This window comes from Squalius cephalus (assembly GCF_949319135.1).
Source record: "Squalius cephalus genome assembly, chromosome: 18".
NCBI classification, from domain to species: domain Eukaryota; kingdom Metazoa; phylum Chordata; class Actinopteri; order Cypriniformes; family Leuciscidae; genus Squalius; species Squalius cephalus.
In genome coordinates this window covers 21,043,143-21,064,367 of record NC_137139.1, presented here as the reverse complement: position 1 = coordinate 21,064,367, position 21,225 = coordinate 21,043,143, and the positions used below count along the sequence as shown (strand labels likewise).

At 38.9% G+C, this 21,225-nt stretch overlaps 1 protein-coding gene across 1 annotated transcript; it reads left to right on the top strand.

Moving 5' to 3' along the window:
• The first annotated feature begins 1,576 nt into the window (after positions 1–1,576).
• arhgef19 (Rho guanine nucleotide exchange factor (GEF) 19) lies at positions 1,577–17,843 on the top strand. Its single transcript, XM_079849169.1, has 16 exons — positions 1,577–2,099; positions 11,032–11,683; positions 12,125–12,649; positions 12,793–12,925; positions 13,037–13,116; positions 13,275–13,513; positions 13,608–13,768; positions 13,896–14,048; positions 14,161–14,290; positions 14,427–14,501; positions 14,591–14,680; positions 15,304–15,467; positions 15,576–15,734; positions 15,887–15,966; positions 16,699–16,803; positions 16,917–17,843. The coding sequence occupies exons 2-16, from the start codon at positions 11,053–11,055 to the stop codon at positions 17,072–17,074; spliced, it is 2,883 nt and encodes a 960-aa protein (XP_079705295.1). The 5' UTR covers positions 1,577–2,099; positions 11,032–11,052; the 3' UTR covers positions 17,075–17,843.
• Positions 17,844–21,225: the final 3,382 nt, after the last annotated feature.

Below are 21,225 nucleotides of genomic sequence, written 5' to 3'. Positions count from 1 at the left end.
ATATAATAACAGTTTTACAGTCCAGCTGTAAAATTATAATACTAATATTTATGGTTGTCTTCATTTTTTGCTTTCAAACAAACCATGGAGCTTTTATTTCGGTGGTAAAGCACCAGGGGATTTTAAACAGCCGCCTTCTTACAAATTTAGAGAGATTGTTGATGCGTGTTGTGTTACAAATGCATATTATAAGCGCTCTAAACAGAGCTTGCAGAGATCAGAATTAAATTAATTCACAGCCTTTGTGATTTAATAATAACACTAAGTTTTGATTTTGTCACTATTCATTTTCAACGTATGGAAAACAGCAACTTGAACATTCCTCTAAATATCTAATTTTGTGTTCCACCGAAGAAGTCATACAGGTGTGGAACAACATTAGGTCGAGAAAAATGATCACAAAATGTCATTTTTGGCAAACTACCCCTTTAATTTAGTTACGCCTGTCTTGTCGAACAATGCCTAATTGTACAAAAATGGTTAGCTTGAACAAGAACGAAAATGATATGCTTGAACAAGTTAGAAAGGTGAATAAGACAACACTAATGCTAAGCCACTGAAGTTCTGTGTTCCAGAGCTTGAGCGCTGATGCCAGCTGGCAAACTTATCAGATCCTTAATCTTTGGTTAACACGTCCATGTAGGCAGCTTCTGCCCCACTTTTCAGCTGTACTTTCTGCAGATCTCTGGTTCTCACATTCCATTTTATTTGATCACACCATCGAGGCCAGATTTGTACGTACAACCTGCCCCTTTGAAAGCCTTTACCAACCAAAAATGCATCTACACTATCCCCCCTTTTTTTGTGTGTGGAATGGATGGATCAAGCAACTCTGATATATTAAAGTGAGAAGCAGACAGGTGTTCTGATAATGATTTGTCTCTGACCCCACCCACTCAAAAATCGAAAAAGAATCTCCATCGCCTCTGGCTCTTAAGACTTTTTTTCTCCCTCTCCTTCATTTTTTGATTGTTATGATTGCTGTGCGTTCCTACGCTGTTCAGCCTGCAGGCGGGGTTGGTTGGTACATGTCAAGGTGCTGAAGTATGCAACGTGGACAGCAGCCCTTTTGCTTATTAATAACTATGTAATAACTCTGTGTGCTTCACCTGCAAGAGAGACCCCGTTGCACACCGTCACGCTTTAATGTGCTTTTCCCACTGAATAGACTAAGTTCTCAGTGCAAACACATCAATAATTGGCTGGAGATTATCATGAATGGGTTTTGTTTACCAAAGAGTTCAATGATTTTTTGCGGATCTTCTAAACTTTCACACGTGCTTGCTTGATGAACGGCTCTTTCAGTTCTTCATAAGTGAATAAATGAGGTGTGCAAAAGGGAGAGGAGTTAAAGAGGATTTAAAGAGCATATCTGAGTGAGTTTCGGCATGCCCTCTCAGCTACTTGCTATCTTCAAACTGATACTTACCTAATTATACACACACACATGCACACACTCGCATGCACGAAAGAATATTCGCATACAGTCTTCTTCCCACCCTCTATCTCTCGCCCCCACCAAACTAACCCTCCAAACCGACCGCCTGCTATCCACTTGCAAAGTACTGCTGTTGACACACAGGAATCCAGACACACACACACACACACACACACACACACACACTCATGCTCTTTCTCCCTCCTTGGCAGGAAGGACTCTCCTCTGAACCAGACGACTGCTTGCGCCTCTCTCCTTTTCCTCTGCTGGCAGGTGTTAGAAATAAAACCATAAATAAGTGCAAGAGGGAGCCAGAGACAGCGCGAGAGAGGAGGACAAATGTCTTTCTGCATTTGTTGCTGGAGAGAAGGGGAACGATATGGAGGAGAAATCTGTATTTTTAAGTAGCTAGAACAGTTAGTAGGGTTTTATTTGTGTACTGTCAACTGTATTTTTGTGATTGAAGTGAACACTTGGATCATCTGGGCTCAAGCCGCAGCATGCTGACTGAGTTATAGAGCAGCTGAGGGGAAACAAAGTAGCCGAGAGGAACTCAAGGCAGTCATGGACACTATAACACCTCAACCACAGTCCTGGATGACTTGGATTTGCACACTGGAGATGGACCCCATCCAGCCCACAGTCCACTGATACAAATGAGGTACTGGCTTTCTGTAAATCAAAATCTGTGGAATTTTAGATGATATCACCACATTGTTCTGGGGAAAGACTGTGTACTTTCTGTTTATGAGGATGATTTAAATATGCAGTTGACCAATAGTCTGAGACCACATGGAAATTCTAGGATCCAGAAATAAATGAAAAGTAGGATTTCGAAAACTTGAAAACAATGTGAAGAGAAATTAGGAAGAAATCTGCATTATTTCTACGTCATTTGATCAGGTAAATTTGATAATGTGAACTTTGCACAGATGGTCAGATGCTCTTGCTTCCATTAAAGCTCAATATGCTCTTTGGATAATCTCAAATCATGCTGGAGAACATGATCATTAGGTTTTACTTTAATTTTCAGTAGAAGTTCAATTATAACTTTAATTTCAGCTCCCAATTGCTGTCCATATATAATTTATTGTGAATGTTAATTAATATGAATTATATTTAATATGATATATATGTGTATATATAATAAAAACATTGTCTAGTGGTCTCAGACTGTTCAAAGAAGTGGCTGATCCTACTGTCATTTTCACACATTGTAATCTGTTGCTGCCAACAACAAACTTATCACTGCTTCCTGTTTACTGTGTGTGACATGGTGAATGTTTAAGGTCACATAAATTTATAGGTCATTTATACCTGTCCCGCTGGGTTTTGCGTTGTGCTGCCAGACCATTTTGAACAGATGCTCATGCATGCAGTTTAATGTTTTGATTTGCACATCTGACACTCATCACCTGTATAGACAAATCTCATGATACGCCTGGGATATGGTCCAGTTTATAAAATCCTGATAGAGCAAGCAGCAACACTGCCCTCCAGCCCTGCTAACAGACACAGTCAGATGCAAATATGCCCGTGCTGCACGATCGCTTGCAAGCTACTTAATGTTGCATGCATAATGGTTCGATAGATTGAGCAGGATATGACCCTTAATATTCTACTGCTGCAGGGAGCAGAGATGGTAAGTGTGTGCATGCGTGAGCTTCTGTTGATGTGAGGGGCAGGTGAGTGCTTGTCTGGAACACGCTGTAAAAGAACTGCACATGGATAGATGGCAGTGCAGTCATGAACTCGATGTCAGGGACGGTGTTTTACTGTGTGAAGCAATGTAGAAATTTTAGTTGGTCAGTTTTTCCTCATGCATCTTTCTTTTTTAGGCAGTGGATTTTTGTTGATATAAATTGGTTTTGCTCAAATAAACGGTGAATTCTATTACTGATTGACATAGGAAAGAGGACATATGTGTTGCTCAGTTGTTGCTCTTTCAGATATCATAAAAATTCATTGAAGTATTAACTTTGTTCTAGATCGATTCCTTAGAAGAATAAAAAGAGCTGACACAAATGAGATCATTGTTGATGTACAGTATGAAGCTAATAAGCTATAAAATATTTATGGATAGCAAAGTCCAGATAATTTGCTCTTGGACGAGTTTGATAAGAACTGTTTGAGTTCATGAAATCTGACTTTTCATTGCGTGCTTTCTTGTCAAATATGTGCATTGATGAGGAGACAGGAGTTTAATAGGGTATTTTAGTTATTGTTCTAGAGTTTATTTGTAGTTAATTCTTTTGAATATCAAAAATATATAGTGTTTTTCTGGTATTATTTATATATTATTATAGTAGTATAGTTTTTGAAAAATATTTCTTTTTAGCTTTATTTTTTTGTAGTACTTAAACTTATTTTATTAAACTTGCCAATTGCCAAGGCATCATTTCTAATATTTTGTCTAAGTTTTCTTATACACTGATTGTTTTATGCCATGTGTGGAGCATGTGTTGTGTAGAGTGTTTTCTTTTCTTTCTGAGAGGGAGGCTGTGACGTCGTCTTTATGACCTAGCACCTGTCTGATGGAAGGCTTTATGTTCTCCTCTACACTGCTGTGCGGGAACAGAAATGATCCTGACTGCCCAGACGAAATTATTGAACGGCAGAAACCTTGCAGCTTAAACTGCTTTTATAATATCCGATTTTAGGTAATTTGCCTGGAAACTGAGATCCTTTTAAGATGGGTCATGAGGGATGTGGGGTAAACAAAAAAGTATCAGGTCACAATAAAATCTCCCTGCCTTATTCTTCCTCATCCTGTATAGCTTCAGAAACCATTGTCTGCATGTGCTGCGTCATTTCATTGGATGTGTAAGAGATATCCTTTTAGTATTGAGAGTGATTATCCCATACAAATATGGGTCTTTTTTGAATGGAGTGAGATCGAGTGATTTTTTTTTTTTTTCATGCACTCAGACTGGATGGACCTTGTGTACCAGATGAATTGTCTGTGAAACTCTTCCCTATTCTCCACTGACGTCTATTGAGACCCTTGAAGACATTGAATTTTGTAAGCTTTTAGGATGTATAATTGAGCATGGATGGATCCCACAGGGTGTGGTTTGATGGTGCTTTGCTTTAGTCAACATGTTGGCAGATATGAACATCAGAGAGACAGTGGGGGCGGACGGACCCTTGGAATGTCTATCGTAACCTGCGGCTTGCCGCTCCTGCAGCTCGGCCGTGCCAGTCTGTGTGTGTTTGTATGACTCAATGCATTCTCATAGTTCTCAGCAGGTTTGGATTGCTCATTTATGCTGGTAGAGATAAGAACAGATTGGAGGGGGGCAATAGATGGCACAGAATGTTTAGTAACAATACAACTAAACTGGAATGTGTACCAGGAAAATATGTTGTTTTTCCTCACGCTTTAGTGTAAATGACAAGACATGACTTTTTTTTGTCATATAAATTAATTGATTCAAAAATACATTTAAAACAATTAACAAAAACAATTAAAATCGCTATTTATACATATAATGACTTGAATATACCCCTTATATTATAAGCATGTTTGTAATTTCTGAGTGAAAAATTCATTTTGATATGTTTTTTAGGATATAAATGGGAGAAAAAAAACATCAAGGTGATGCTCTCCGAGGATCATATTGAAGAAAAAAGCCTCATTAAAAGAAAGAAATTCCTGAAAATAAAATCTTACTAGGTAGTTATACTCTTACTAGGTGGTATAATCTTTTATATTTCTTATATTTATTTAAAAATATATATTTTTATAAAATTCTCTGCTTTTTTTTTTATAAATATGTGTGTTTGTTAAAATATTATTAGTATTATTAAGTTTATTATGTTAACTTAAAATATATTACTTGAAAAAATGTCCAAATTAAAGTCATGTGGTGTGAATCAGCATGCAGAAACAAAAACTTTTTTAAACAAAAAAAATTACCTGAAAAAAAAGTATATAGTCAAAGTAAAGAGTAATATTTGTACACTCACATGTCATCAAGGTGTAAGGAAAATATGTTTATATGGTAATATTACTTTTTTCAGGATGGTTATATCGCATGACATGCTTAGAGATATTTTTTCTCTTTTATGTCATTGACCTAGACGCCGTGTTATATATTTATGCTAATCATTCACTACCATGGTTTCCATGGAATACAATAACCATGGTACAACCACAGAACTTTTTGTGATCAGAAATGGTTATTGGTATCGTTTGACTTTAGTGTAATGCATATCATTGCGTGACACTGATATACCCTATAAAGCAAACATATAACTCCTCTCTCTCTCCCTCCCTCCCTGCCATCGTTTGTCCTGCGTAAGGAGCACCTGCCCCATCACCTGTCAGTTGGAGGCAACAGGCTGATTCTGTATCTGCACCTACATGTACTAGAGCTGCAGTCTGGGGGAAAAGGACGCCATGCCACACCCAGTAATATTCCGTCCCCACTCTTTGCATGCAAAAACGTTCTCTCCTCACTTACCCTCATTTAGCTTGTCGAATTCAGGTCAACAGGGCCACTCGGGGTGGAATGGGTATCTAAAGCCCCTTCACTCAACTGTTAGTCTTACTGGCCTTAAAGGGCTTGTAAGGGCTAAAAAAAACAGCAGAGCTCACCTGCAGAATGAACAGATGGTGAAGGAAGAGGTTTGGGGAGCAATAAGAACAGACCTTGTTTGTGTGACTGCACGCTATTAGTGCCTCCCCCAATGGTCAGCACAGATAGGATGCAGCCACACAAATAAGGCCTGTTCTTGTTGCGTGAGCTCAGACAGACGAGACTCTTTGTTTGTTCTCGGGTACAGCTTACTGGGCAATTTAAGTGGAATGACAGAAGCGCAGTTATTTGGGGAATGTGGAAAGTGTCAGATCTTTATTGGGAGTGGGGGTCGGCCATGATAATGAACTTGCTTTTCTTCGGCTCACAAAAGGCTTAATGGTTAACCATTTTTATTGTGTCCTCATTTTGCCTTCACAAACTGTCCTTGGATTTCAAGACTTAAACTTTAGAAGAAACTGGTTAGTGTGATTGTTGTACTGTGTTGGAAGGCACTAGCACCGCTTGAAGGAACTTTTAGAAGTTTATGGTTTAAAAACGCTAGAATCTGCATCTATAACAGGCTATTAAATTGCCTAAATAGAAATAAAAAAGCATATTAAATTAAGATGCGTGGATATCTTGACATATTTTTTGTACATTAAATATGCTTGCACAAATGTATGCCAGTGTTTTAGGGGATTTGTTTTTGTGTGTGGTGCACATGTTTGTGTTTGTCTATGAAAAGTGATCCTGAAAAAGCCAAGCCCTACAGGTATGTGTAAAAGGCCTTTCTCTGGCTCCGCTCTATGCACACCTGTTTAGCTACACAGCCTGCAGGCTTTTTCAGGCGCTCTGTTGCCTTGGACCTACTGTGAATAAAATCATTTGTGTTTTTATTTGATTACATGTATTGACCTGAATGCGGTCTCTCAGAGAATATCTTGAGGAATACCAGCAAAACCATTTATAGATTAAAATGATTATGTCTGCATGTTACAATGTCACAAACCTTTATTGTCGTCTCCTGCATGCATGGTCAGTCTCAAGGTGTAAGCAGTGTACAGATCACATTTCAAAACAAGCTGCTTCGAGTGACTAGTCTTTACCTGTCCATATAATAAAGCAGAGGGAGGGGGGGAGCATTCGCCTGGCTCAGTTCACCTCCCAAGCAGCGACTGAAAGAAAACAGGAAGTTGAGTGTGAATGAGTGTGAAGTGAATGGAACGGTGAAAGTAGGTCATCGTTGCAATGGGACGCAAATTTAGCGGCACAGTAAAGAACTGATTGAGCTGTATAAATATGGCAAACATCAGCAGGAATACTGAGTGCAGTGATGCAAATATAGTAGTAAATCATCATGATACTGTGACTGACAAAGAGATGTTCGCAACCCATTTAACTTTCATAATCTGATGTATTTCTAAGTGTAAAATGTAGGGTGGGGCTTGATTTTAACCCATTGGGAATTGATTGGACACACCAGAGCTTGAGACACCAGAACTGAGACAGAACGAAGTCAAATTAGCTACAACAATCTTTTTTGTTAAGTGGTTATCCAAACATAAGTGGACTTCGGTTAGTGTGAAGTGATGTGGTTCCTTCTTAAAAATGCAGTATTCAAAGCACTATATTTAGTTTATTGTGTGTATAAAACTGAAAATCATCTGCACTCATACTGAACTGCAGCATGTGATAATAGTGCTTTGTTTCCACACTCAGCATGCTTGTGTGCATATCGCTCCTGTATTTGACAGGGTGTGTCCGATATGAGAGGTGTTAATGTTGAAAGAAGGTGAGTGCACGGATGTCCTAAAGGTGTGGTTTCTTTAAGATGAGACCATGTGGTTCAAGGTGGTCTGAACAAGCTCGGCTTGCTAGAGTAATACCTTAAACCAGGTATTGTTACACTTATGGGCTTCTCTCTTGCTCTATCTCTGTTGTGTTGGTGTTGAGATGGTTGAGGGCAATGTCAATGCTTCGTGAATGTGAAAAGGGATTTCGCTGTCTGTCTTGATGGAGTAGGTGGAGGAAGGCCTCAGGCACTTTTGGGGATCAGGCCCCACACCAAACACAAACAAAGAAGTGTTTTTCACCTCCAGATGTCCTCACTCACCCCACCAGAATTTAAATGCTATTAAATCTCAACAATGAATTTGCATCTTTTGTTATAGAATAATACTTTTACACATGAGGTGTCCATTATAATGTCATCCATTATATAAAGGAAAATTTTTTTTTAATTATGTATTTTTTAAGCAACTCTGCTGCCCTGTCTAGATTCAAGAGTAAGGTATCATACCATTTGAGTTTAAGGTCACTTCACGACAGGAAACTATTAAAGAAATTGTTCACTTAAAAATGAAAATTCTGTCCTTATTTACTCGCACTCATATTGTACCGTATCTGTATGCTGTTATTTGCCATAAAGGAGACTTTCTGAATAATCAAAAAATATAAAACTTTTCCATTCATCTGAAGTTCATCATCAAAACATTCAGGAACGACAATGAACAACAAGGGTGAGTAAATAATGACAGAATATTTGTTTTCATTGATCTATCCCTTTAATCTTAATCTTTGACAAATAATGTCTATCTTTTATTTGTTACCACCTGCATCTTGCCATCAAGTTGCAGCAGCTGAAAATGAGCAGAGGTGTTTGAGTGTGAAAGGCAGATGCCATGATGCACCCTGGATCTGGGCTCTCTGTCACAGGCCAATTAGACCAGCAGTGTCAGCCTGCTTCAGAGCAATATAACATACAAACAGAAGCCTATCACACCACACTGTTAGACCCTGTGCTCAAACAAGCAACAAATTCTACAAATTAATAGGGGGAACATGTTTTTTTGGTCTTGTTTGGTGTTTTCATTCTGACTTTTAAATTTATAAAATATTTATTTTTATTGAACAGTAGGATTTGACTCGATTTAGTGATAGCTGTATGCTATGAAAAAAAAAATATTTCGCTTTATTTCAAATGCAAAATATTAGTCCTAATATCATTGTTATTGTTGACATCGCTGAATATATTTGTGGATTCATGTGGTTCTTAACAGTCTGCATGGGCTTTTGCAGCATTGGTTTCTTTAATCATAGCAACAATGAAGAAGATGGCAGTTTTCAATTCATTTACTTTGTTGACGCCCTGACTTACAGGAAGCCTCCAAAATTACAGGGAGAATGTATGCAACAAAGACCAAAACATAAGGAAATAACATGTTGAGAACATGGAAAATTACATGGTGGATATTACTGAGAATTGTAAAATGGGCAAGACATCAAGTTGAATGTATGGAATAGATATATGGTAATGAACTGTAATGTAGTGTATTATTGAATTTGCTATAGAGTAATTGCTATGCACAGTGTTCACAAAGTGACTGTAGCTATTTGTACAGTACATTTAATTTGTGTAGCACAGTAAATTGTAATACAATTATATTTTACAACAGCTCCCAAGTTTTGCTTCCACAATTTGACCTATTTCCAAATGACAGGATATTCAGCAAGAAAAACTGTAGTGCAGATGTAAATGTGAGTTTGCTAAAACATTGCCTGAATAGCTGTTTGGCAATTGCTTTCATTATCTAATAGCACACACAGCCGTGACATGAGCAGAAAGGAAATGTCATTTCAGAAGATGAGAAGGTTATTATATGTTGATTATAAGACAAAATGAAAATACCAACTGACTTTTATTTCTCTGTGTGCATGTGATGAATCCAGATTCATTCCATAAATCTCACATCTCCTGTGCAACTAACAACATTCTGCAACTGGGGAAATAAAGGAACCTTTGTTTAGAGTATAGGGAACAGGTAATCATTTGTGCAGTGTATTTTTGGGTTTAGTTGTGCAATGTTGGTACAGATGTGCATAGTTTTTTTCAGGACAGAGGGTGATATTATATGGTACCTGGGCTTTTCATATATATATGTGTGTGTGTGTGAGAGAGAGAGAGAGAGAGTATGTTTGCTTGTGGATCATGTTAAATTCGTGCAGTTGGATTTAGCCGTGTGTACAATCAGCTTTAAAAGAGAAACTGAGATGGGGGAGACTATAAAACTTTGTTTCCTCTCAGAAAATGTGCAAAGATTTGCAATAGGTATTTTTGAAACTATTACAATAAACAATGATTTATTCAGTTTAAGTATTACCTTTTATTTTCTGGTTAATATTTTCTGGCCTAAATTGCATGCAAGGTAGAGTTTAAGACACCTAGGGGCAACCCAACTAGCATCTTTAGGTGGATTTCATCTCCAAGTTTAGAAAAGATCTCTTTTTATTTCACGGGTCAGTGATTAAGGCAGATGTGGGTCATCAGCACTGACATTTTGCTGAGGCTTCATTGCTTTAATAGCCCAGGAAATGTCATAGCTCAAGCTATCTTAGGCTTGCCTGTCCCTCAGGGCAAGACACTGAATACTAATAAGCATTGCTTCTCCCATGACCCAGATTTGTTTAGGTAAATAGAAAGCTGTTTGGAAACATGGGAAATATGCACGGAAAAAAAAAAACCTCTTCCAAGATGACATTCTCAGTCAGGTTCTTCTTTGTGAAGCATTCCATCTCAGGTATAAGCTGCTAGCAAGACTAGACACTTGCCCATTATCATAGTTTGAGAAATCAGAGTGTCCTCATGTGACTGACTTTGCTTCAGTAGTGCAGCTTCTGCATGAAGATGCCGTTTCGAGTAAGGGATCCAGCTGTAAATGATGTAGATAAGTATAGGGGTGTAGGGCTGCATGCTGCGCTCTTTAATTAGAACAGGAAGACGCATCGGCAGCGACTGAGCCAAGTCTGCCACGGGGGGAAGAGCAGAGACTGTTCAGCGAGACTTAACTTTACCCAGTGGATCACCAAATCCATTAAGAACTGCAGAGACGAGCCAAGCTTTACTGTGCAGAAATCTGTGCTGGCACAACAAAAACATTGGCCAGAGGGATCTATTCCTTTGTGCTGAAATTCGGAAATGCAGCATCTCTCAGAACAATGGTTATGTGGGTACATTAATTATAATACCTTACATTATTTCTATCTGTTTTTTTTTCCCCAATTGCTTTGCAGTACCCATGTCCCTCCTGAGCCATGCTCCCTGGCTATGGATTCTCTCCTCTTCTTGATTTCCAGCCTCACCTCCAAGCGTTCCATTGCAGAGGCGAGAGCTCTGACATGTGGTTCCCAGGCTCAGTTGAGGCCCAGGCTCTGAGTGACTCTCGGGAAGGTAGGCCTCTCCTGCGGCAGCATCAGCACATTGCAGTGTGTCAGCAAGAGACATTGGCCTTCATTGACCTTCAACAGCCAAGCGTTAATGGTTTCCAATCACACACACCGGAAAACTGTAGTTCCTCTCTTTGCTCCAAGCCTGTCAGATGCAATGGAAGCAGTTCATCTGACTTTGCCAAGAATGGGAGTACAGACACAACACTGGACAATTATTTGACCCAGGACAGCAATAATGTGGAAGTGGCTCAGGATCAAACGTGGACACCCATTACTGGCTTACCTGAGACCGTTTATGAAAACCCTGAACCAGAAGTTAAGGGTCTCCGGTCTCGAGACTTATTTCTGCCTCTGTCCTCATATGCACCTGGGGACAGGAACTCTATTGAGTCTCAGCAGCTGAGTTCCCCCTCTTCCCCCTTAGAGTTCCAAAGTCTGGACCCATTTCGCCCTCAAAGACGCACCTCTTTGGGATCCATAAAAGAGAAGTCCATAAGTAAGTGCCACTCTCACTTAACTAAGTCTTGACACATTGGCCCTACATTCCTGTTTTAAACAATAAATAGTTTGTCACAGTGCACAGTTTTTCACCACTCTTGAAACTGTACGGGAGCTTTCGGATAGATGATTTTTCTTAGTGCAATCCTTAAAAGCATACTAATGTCCTGTCAAATGTTTCAATACACTACAGTAGTGGTTCCCAAGCCTGTCCCTGGAGGCTTCTCAAAACAATACACATTTTGGATGTTGGAGTTTCTACTAATGAGTTGAGTTGAATAAAGTGTGTTTGTTTAAGGAGCTGTCCAAAACCTATTCTATTGACAGGCCAATAAGAACAAGGTTATGTACTACTGTGTTAAAGTGATTGTGTCTGTTAAAACTACAGGTGAATGTAGTAGTGGATGGTACCTTTTATCATGTTCCTTGTTGCTAATAGGGCGTAGGATGAGGGTGTACTCTCCAGACACTCAGAGTGATGAGCCTCTCAGCAGCCCAGGTGTGGAGTGTGATTACCTGCTCCCAACATCCTTTGAATCGTTCGTAGAAGGAGGGCTTGGAATGGTAGGCTCTACTATCCCCACATCCCGAAGTTCCAGCCCACTCCCAGGGGTAGATGAGGACCTCTCTCTTCTTGCCACACCGACCTCTCCAAAGCCATTCTTAGATATCCATCAAGAGGTTGCCATATCAGAGGAGGGAGTAAATGATGGGGGGAGGCAGAGGTTGGGCCTAGAAGACTGCAGAGCCCTGGAAGGCCCTGCCCTCAACAGTGGGACCTCACTACCTCTGTCCCATTCTCGATCAGCAGACAATGAGCGCCGGCGCTTCTCTGCTTCTGAGCTCATCTCCCGCCTGCAACTCTCCCAGAGGAAAAACTCTTTTACCCTTAAGCTGGGCAAGTCTCTTTCTGCTCGTGTGGCCTCCCGGGACCGCCACCTGTCTGGAAACCTCAGCTCAGACTGTAAGTGACTCATCAGTACTGATTAGCTTAATGAAAGACTTTATTGTGAAAGTCCTTTGCTGTGATGTCATTATTACAAGTCAGTGCTATATTTTCAGCTCTATCCCTTTTGTATACTTTCTCCCTCCCTTGTCTGTTTGTAGACAAACCCAACTCCAGACGTTGCTTCTCAGGGGGATCAAGTGACACTGCACCACATAGTCCGGTGGGGTCTGCACCACCACTGCCCTCTGCTGACTGTAATCTGCCACTGCACAGGAGGAGTTCAAAGCAAAGGTGGCTCTAAAACTCAGCTAGTACCCACAGAGAACAACGTAGTGAGTAGAATATAACAAATTCTGTTTTAACATATTTTCTACTGTTTTTTTTTTTTTTTTTTTTTCACAGGATGAGAAAGGTTTCCATTGATGAGGATGGAGGCAGTCCTCCCAGTAGCTCTAAACGTCTATCACGATTCTTGCCGAACTGTAAGACCTATAAATAAATAAATAAATAATAATAATAATAAATATATATATATATATATATATATATATATATATATATATATGTATGTATCTATGCACATTTATATTATTTATTATATTTTAGTATAATTTACCATTTTTCTCTTCCTCTCTCTCAGTGATTTTGTATCAGGAATACAGTGATGTTGCTATCAACAGAGAGATTCAGAGGCAGCAGGGGGCAGAGCCAGGAACTGATGAAGAAAGAGGGGACTCTGTGTCCCCAGGCAACCTCTCGCCATCCAGCTCATTCCGCTCATCACGAGGCTCCGCCTTTTCCCTTTGGCAGGATATTCCTGATGTTCGGTCCAGTGGACAACTTGACAACTTCAGCAATGAAGAGCGCAAACTGCAGGAGGTGACTCCACATTCAGGAAGTCTGTTTTTTTTTTTTTATCAACCAGCAAGTTTTGCTGAAAAAGAAATCATTAATTTTTTTCTTGACTTTTCAGGCCAAGTTTGAGTTAGTGACATCAGAGGCCTCATACATACGCAGCTTGTCTATTGCAGTTGACCATTTTATGATGTCTCCTGAGCTGTGTGAGAGTCTTGGGATGCAGGAGAGGCAGTGGCTCTTTTCCAAACTGCCTGATGTGAAGGAAGTCAGTGAGAGGTAAGTAAAGATGAAGAGTTCTACAATTTTTGCTGTTTTTGAAAGAGTGGGCCTTCTGCTGAGATGTGCACAGTTGAAATCCCTGTTTTTGTCTCTCTCTCCCTTTCAATTCTCCCTATGTCCATAGGTTTCTTCAAGATCTAGAGCATAGGTTAGAAGGGGACATTTTGCGTTTTGACGTGTGTGACATTGTCTTTGACCACTGTCCTGCGCTGCGGAGGGTTTATCTGCCTTATGTCACCAATCAAGCTTATCAGGAACAGACCTATCAACGGCTACTGTAAACAGTCTCTTACTGTAAAAAAAGTTCTCTAATGAGCATGATAATGTGCATGTTGCAATTATTACCCTGTTTAAGAGGTTCATACATTTGCGTTGTGGTGTTTTCTTAGGCAAGAGAATCCTCGTTTCCCTGGAATCCTTGCTCGCCTGGAAGAGGACCCAATATGCCAGAGGCTGCCTCTTACATCATTCCTTATCCTTCCTTTTCAAAGGATCACACGACTCAAAATGCTAGTGGAGGTATTCCATCATGGACAGTGCACAGTCTTTTCAAATGTTCTCTTATAAGTTGAAAGCTATCATCAAGCTTTAGAACCAGGCTTACAAAATTCATCAGTTAAATTGTCTTGTGGTTATCAACCTTGTCCATTTATAGAACATCCTAAAGAGAACAACTCCTGGATCACGAGATGAGGACACTGCCACCAAAGCACTTAATGAGCTCAAAAAGGTGAGTAAAGTAGGAGAGGAATTTATAATTGTCACAAACAATGTTTTAAAAATCATGCAATGAAAACTAAATGTGCTTTGCTGCACTAGATAATAAAGGAATGCAACTCCAGTGTGCAGTCCATGAAGAGGATGGAAGAACTAATTCATCTAAACAAGAAAATTCACTTTGAGGGCAAGGTATTACACCAAGCATTTATTGTAATGTTTAAGTAGATATGTATAATATATCATGCAGGGGTGTTGGGGCAGTCTTGGCCTAATAGAGAGTCAAATTTATTGTAATGTTTAAGTAGATATGTATAATATATCATGCAGGGGTGTTGGGGCAGTCTTGGCCTAATAGAGAGTCAGACTGTTAACCCGAAGGTTGCGGGTTCGATTCTCAATATCGGCAGGAAATGACTTGAGTACCCTTGAGCAAGGCACCTAACCCCCAATCGCTCCCCAGGCACCACAGCAAAAATGGCTGCCCAAATGTGTGTTCACTACTCACTACTCCTAATGAGTGTGCACTAACTTGGATGGGTTAAACGCAGAGGACAAATTCCGAGTATGGGTTACCATACTTGGCCTTCACATGTCACTTTCACCTACACTTATATCATGCAGGAGTGTTATACAGCCATTTTTATTTATTTATTTATTGAGAGGCCAAATAAGACATGACCATAAGGGACCATTTGTAAGTGAAATGTGTAATTGAAAGGTGAATCTCAATTTGAGGGTCTACATTTTTAACCTACAATAATTATCAAAAATATACAAAATTCTTTTGTAAAATTCTATTTATTTTATTTTAGATTTTCCCTCTCATCTCTCAGTCTCGTTGGCTGGTCAAACATGGTGAACTTCTGGAAGTGGACACACAGAACTTAAGTATATCTGGGTCTAAGTTTAAACTCACCACTCGCCCTGTGTACCTTCATCTGTTTAATGACTGTCTTCTGCTGTCCCGGAGGAAAGAGTAAGTTTAATGGGATCGGAGACCAACGTCCAATGTAATATTTGAAGAAACCCTGTGTAAATGATATAAGTATGCTACACAATTTGTCCTTTATCTTTCCTGTCACAGCTCATGGAAGTTCATGGTGTTTGTACATGCAAAGATTGAAGACCTCAAGGTAAAAGATCTAAGCCAGAAACTTCAGGGAATCTCAGGATTCATATTCTACCTGCAGTTATGTGAGGGGCAACAGCTAAAACACCAGATTCTGCTCAAGTCACCCACAGAGTGAGGACATTCACATAATTCACAAATATTAACATCCAAAATCCTGTCACTGACAAATAGATCTGAGTGTTCCTAGAAAATGAGCCACACCAGGAAATGTATTCCCACAAGATGCATAAAACGGAGTAAAGAACATTTTGTTTTATATGTAGGAGCAGCAAACAGAGGTGGATCACAGCCATGTTTCCCTCGGACCCAAAGGCAGCCATTGAGCAGACCAATGAGAATGATGGTGTGTAATTTCTTTGTCTCACTCTTGTCATGCAATTCAGATTTAACTACATTTAAGATTTAACACTGTTATCTAAATGGCATGTTAAAAATGAATTGTGGCTGGTTGCATTTGGTGGTTCATGGCCAGGTTAAACCGCAGTGTGTGCCAGATGGTCCAGATACTTTATGATGATAATAAAGGGGGCTGTTTTGCCTGACATATAAAGTCATCAGCTATTTCACTGACACAACATTGAAAACAAAGTGGAATATACAGTTCTGGTCAAGAATATCCTGTTTACTTGTGAACTAAGTGCCTCAAATAAAACTCTTAAAAGGCATAGTTCACCCAAAAATGGAAATTCTCTCAACATTTACTCACCCTCATATCTTTTAAAACCTGCATGACCATATTTCTACTGTTAAACAAAAAATGAGGTATTTTGAAGCTTCTTTAGATGGAACATACAATGAAAAAGACTTTAAAAAAAAAACTATCTGCCTTGTGGTGCTAAGACTTACATTTGCATACAAATCATTTAAGGGATACTCCGCCCAACAATTACAATTTTCTCAGATGAACAAAAATGAAGATTTTTAGAAAAATAATAGAAAAATATTTGTTTGCGTGCCACAGAAGAAAGAAAGTTATACACATGCGAGATAGCATGAAGGCGAGTAAATGATTAGATTTTAGTTTTATTTTTGGATGGAGTATCCCTTTAATGTTTCTCTGCATGTGTCTGTACAGATCTATCTCAAGTCCAGTGCATCAAGAGCTACCAGTCACAGGAGCATGATGAGTTAACGCTGGAGAAGGCAGACATCCTTCAAGCTGTAACAATTACAAGTGATGGTATGGAAAATAATTTCCCTTGTCCTAGCTATACTCCATTTTTCCCTTTTGAAGAAGAGAAGTGGGAGGACTGCAGAAGAGATAAATGAAATTTGAATGTCTTTACTTCACAGGGTGGGTAGAGGGGATTCGGTTGTCGGATGGAGAGAGGGGCTGGTTCCCCAAATCTTACGTGGAGGAGATCACAAGCCGCAGTGCTCGTTTGCGAAACCTCCGTGAAAACATTCGCATTAAGTGTGTCTCACAAAAATTAGAGGGAGAGACTCTCTGAGACCTTGAAGTATGGGACATTGTTTTACTTAAAGCTTGTATTTCAAGATTTTTAACCCCTCGGTTGAAATCGCGGGGGTCCCCCTAAAGCCAGGGGCCCCTAGAATCGTCAACACCATTCGCCCCGCTTGCGACGACCTGGAGCATATGGTGCTGCACTTTCTGACAGCCCACAGACGGACTCTGCTTAAACATGGCTATCCCTGGCTCACCATGTGGGTGCACAAAATCTGGATATATCAGCTGTTAAAATGTTTAGCAAAATAACAAGATCTAATTTAAATGGGTTAGATTTAGGTGGTATAGCAATCATTTCACTCTCAAGTGTTTTAAGGATTTATCTTCAACCTAGTGACTCAGATAGTTTAATAAAGTGAGATGTCTTGATGTTAGCTGATTCACTGAACAGACACACAGTAAAGCTAAATGCTTGCTTTTACTAGTGAAACATTGAAACCAAATTGTGGACTTTTTGAATGATGTTGCTGTTGCAACGTTTGGAAATATTACTTTATGCCGCTAGTCTTCTGTAGATGATCATTTACTTAATAGTATTGGTGTAATAACAGGAAGTGTACTGTCAAATTATGACCATTATTTATGTCAGTGATTCTGCTGTTTGCTTGTGAATTTGTTGTTTTGGTAACGCAGATTTTTTGGGGCAATTTCTTTGTGGAGTACTGATTTCCTGAGAATGTTAAATCACATCGGAAAAAATAATCCTTTAAGGTAACTTTGTAAATAAAAAATAAATGCATATATTCTAACTGAAAGTGTCTCAAGTGTCTGTCTGAGAGCAAAAAAAAAAGAAAAAAAAAAGAAGAGGTTTTAGGTTGTGTGTAAAGTTAACCTCTATTCCCAGCCACATATGCTCACAACTACAACAAAGCACGTCTCATAAACTTCAGTTTCATTCCAGGCTGACCTCATATCCCATGGGGCAATAAAGCAGCCGGGTAGCAGGTAAACAGAATAGTTTCTTTGTCACAGCTGTTCTGAGAACCTTGAATGGTTTCCAACTGCTGTAAATCAGAGGTGAAAAGCTGCAGAAAAGAAGCTGCAGTTAGAGACAGATAAGAGACGGACTGCAGAGGCCCAGGAATGCATTTCTAATTAAAGCCATTTATCTCAGTGAAACATTTCCTATCCATTTGATATAATGTGCTGTACAAAATGCATCCATGCAGATTAAAGTTACTTCTGCTATGGGTTTGCAACAATAATTAGCTACAGTATCTGTATAGCCTCTTTAGCAATTTCTTTAGCAATTGACTGGCAAATTAACACAATGATGTAGTCAAGACTACTTATAGGTTATACATTCTTTGTTCAATTTCACAAGTATTATGGTAATGTTATTGTTAATGTTATTTGTTATTGTTTATGGAATAACTGTATTAGTAATGTTCACATACAGTGTGTAGGCACCTATTGTATTTTTATGAAATGGTAGTGATCGATCTTTTCTTCCATATTGCGAAGTACATCCGAGTGAAACGGATTATCGAAAAAGAAATGTAGGGAAAAACTTGGTTCTTTTTGTAGGTTGCTGATTGTTTGCAGACAGATCTGAGCTCAAAAAAGCACAGATGAATTGATGACGATGAGATCAAGAAGATGCATTTAGAAAATTTACCTACCAGCCAGAAGAAAAGATGTCAATTTCGTATTATATATATATACATAAAAAGTTGTCCATTATGATTTCCTGCCTCATGCTCAATGATTTGAATCTCTTCCCTTTAGATTTCCTGCAATCTTGAATTTTTTTTTCACTGCTACTCTTATCAATTCAATATCCAATATCCAATCTTCAACAAAGTCTCTGGTGTTTCTAAAGTCTCAAATCCCTATATGTTTCTAGATAATCTTCAGACCAAACCACACAAAGGTTATTGAATGGATTTCTGAGTATTAAGCTGCATTTTTAAAAATAAAACCACAAGAAAGTCAGTCCCAGTGGCAAACAGGAAATAGGGCTAAATCTACCCCCAAAGTATCAGCGTATCGAAATTAAATGTAATAATTTGCATTGCTATACCATGCATGGATACATGATTAGAGCTGACCATCGCTGCAGTCTCCCTTGCATGATAAACATATTTCCAAAGTCTGGCATATTGCATGTGCACTGTTTTTAATTTGAATGTGTCTTTTTGAAGTATGACAGCAGTATGTCAGCATGCCTGTTTGGCAACACACCAAAGCTATGTCTAGAGTGGGTACAAATTGTGGCTGGAAATCAAAAGGATGAAAGTTAAAGTCTGGCCTGGGGCGATCCTGAAGTTGTAGCCTACCTCTGCTGTTCTTGACTTAGTGTCTCGCTATAGGTGCTGTGCATGCTTGTAGACATAAAGATTTATTGTGGCAATGTATAATTGCTACATGCAGGTATATTCAATATTGTTATTCAAAAAGAAAAAAAAGTTGCCTGAAAAATATAGAATCCTAAAGCAGTACAGACACTGATTTACATCCCTGTTGTACCCTGGGATGTGTCATGTGATATGATGTAATTTTATTGTTTATAATTGATGATATTTTTTTGTAGAGTTTCCTCTCCCGTCTTGACTGTAGACATTTAACATACTGCCCTCTGCTGACAGTAATCTGCAACAACACTCACTAGGCTTGACCAATAATACAATGACTGGATTGAGAACCCACGTTAGTTTGACTATTTTTCAACTCTTTCATCATAATATGATGGTCATAGTATATAACCATTTACTTTGATGAGGATGGAGACATCCTAGTGGTTTAATATGCATATGGTAAACAAAGAATTTGCTGTTTCAGTGTCTGATATGCCAACATATTTCCCTGATCCTTCTTATTTCATTAGTGCTAACTGGTTTTCTAAATCCACAAAATAGCCCTGGGTCTTCCGACATCATTCCTAATCTTTTGTTTTCAAGAGATTGTTTATGTAAACAGCATGTTCTGTGAAATTTTAAATAGATACCAAAAAGGCTGTCTAGAGTCTCGTTTTGTCTTGTTAACAGCTAACTGTTGTAATTGTTAACTAAACGAGACTCTAGACAGCCTTTTGGTATCTGTTAGTGTCAAATCCCTCATTCACTATTCCCTACTTTAGTCTACTAAGTTCACATTGCTTACCTGGTAAGTAAAGTAGGCTACTAATAAAACAATCTGTCTTGAAATCGGTCAACTACCTTGTATAAACCGCAATCAAACAATTTATAATTTTAAAAGCAAAGGAACGTACAGTATGATTTCGCTGTGGACGCCATCTTCTGGCGAGACGCGGGAAGGTAAAACTTAAAGGGATAGTTCACCCAAAATTGAAAATTCTGTCAGTAATCACTCACCCTCATGTTGTTTCAACCCCGTAAGGCTTTCATTCATCTTCGGAGCACAAATTAAGATATTTTTGATGAAATCTGAAAGCTGGCTCACTCCTCCATCTGGCTTTTATGGGATTGAAAGTTGCCGGCCCAGAAAAGTTAGTAAAGACATCTTTAAAATGTGGCTCAACAACAAGTTTATCAAGCGACAAGAATACTTTTTGTACTAAAAGTCGTTATTTTTGTTGTTTTTTGCGCACAAAAAGTATTCTCGTTGAGTCGTCGCTTGATAAACTTGTGGTTGAGCCACTGTAGTCACTTGGACTATTTTAACAATACCTTTACTAACTTTTCTGGGCCGGCAAGTTTCGATCCCTTAGAAGCCTATGGAGGAGTGATCCAGCTCTCAGATTTCATCAAAAATATCTTAATTTGTGTTCCGAAGATGAACAAAAGTCTTACGGGGTTGGAACAACATGAGGGTGAGTTATTACTGACAGACTTTTCATTTTTTGGGTGAACTAACCCTTTAACATTCTGCCTGTTAACTTATTATGTTCAACTACTGCCTTCTTCCTTTCCACAGCAAGAGATAACATGAAGAAAGATTAGGGGTGACAGAGAGCAGGATAAACTAGTGAATGAAAATATTAGTTACTCTCTGACTCCTTCTGAGCTTGTCTGTTCTGCCCCATTCTCTGAAAATTAGGATTACAAATGATATAATGTGAATCACTTGAATGCTGTTTATCGTTAGGGAAAAAAAGGAGAAACATTTCCACATTGTGGATAGGTTTAAAGATGTTGCTGTCGAATGTTTGTTTAAATTGCTATTTCTAAAAAC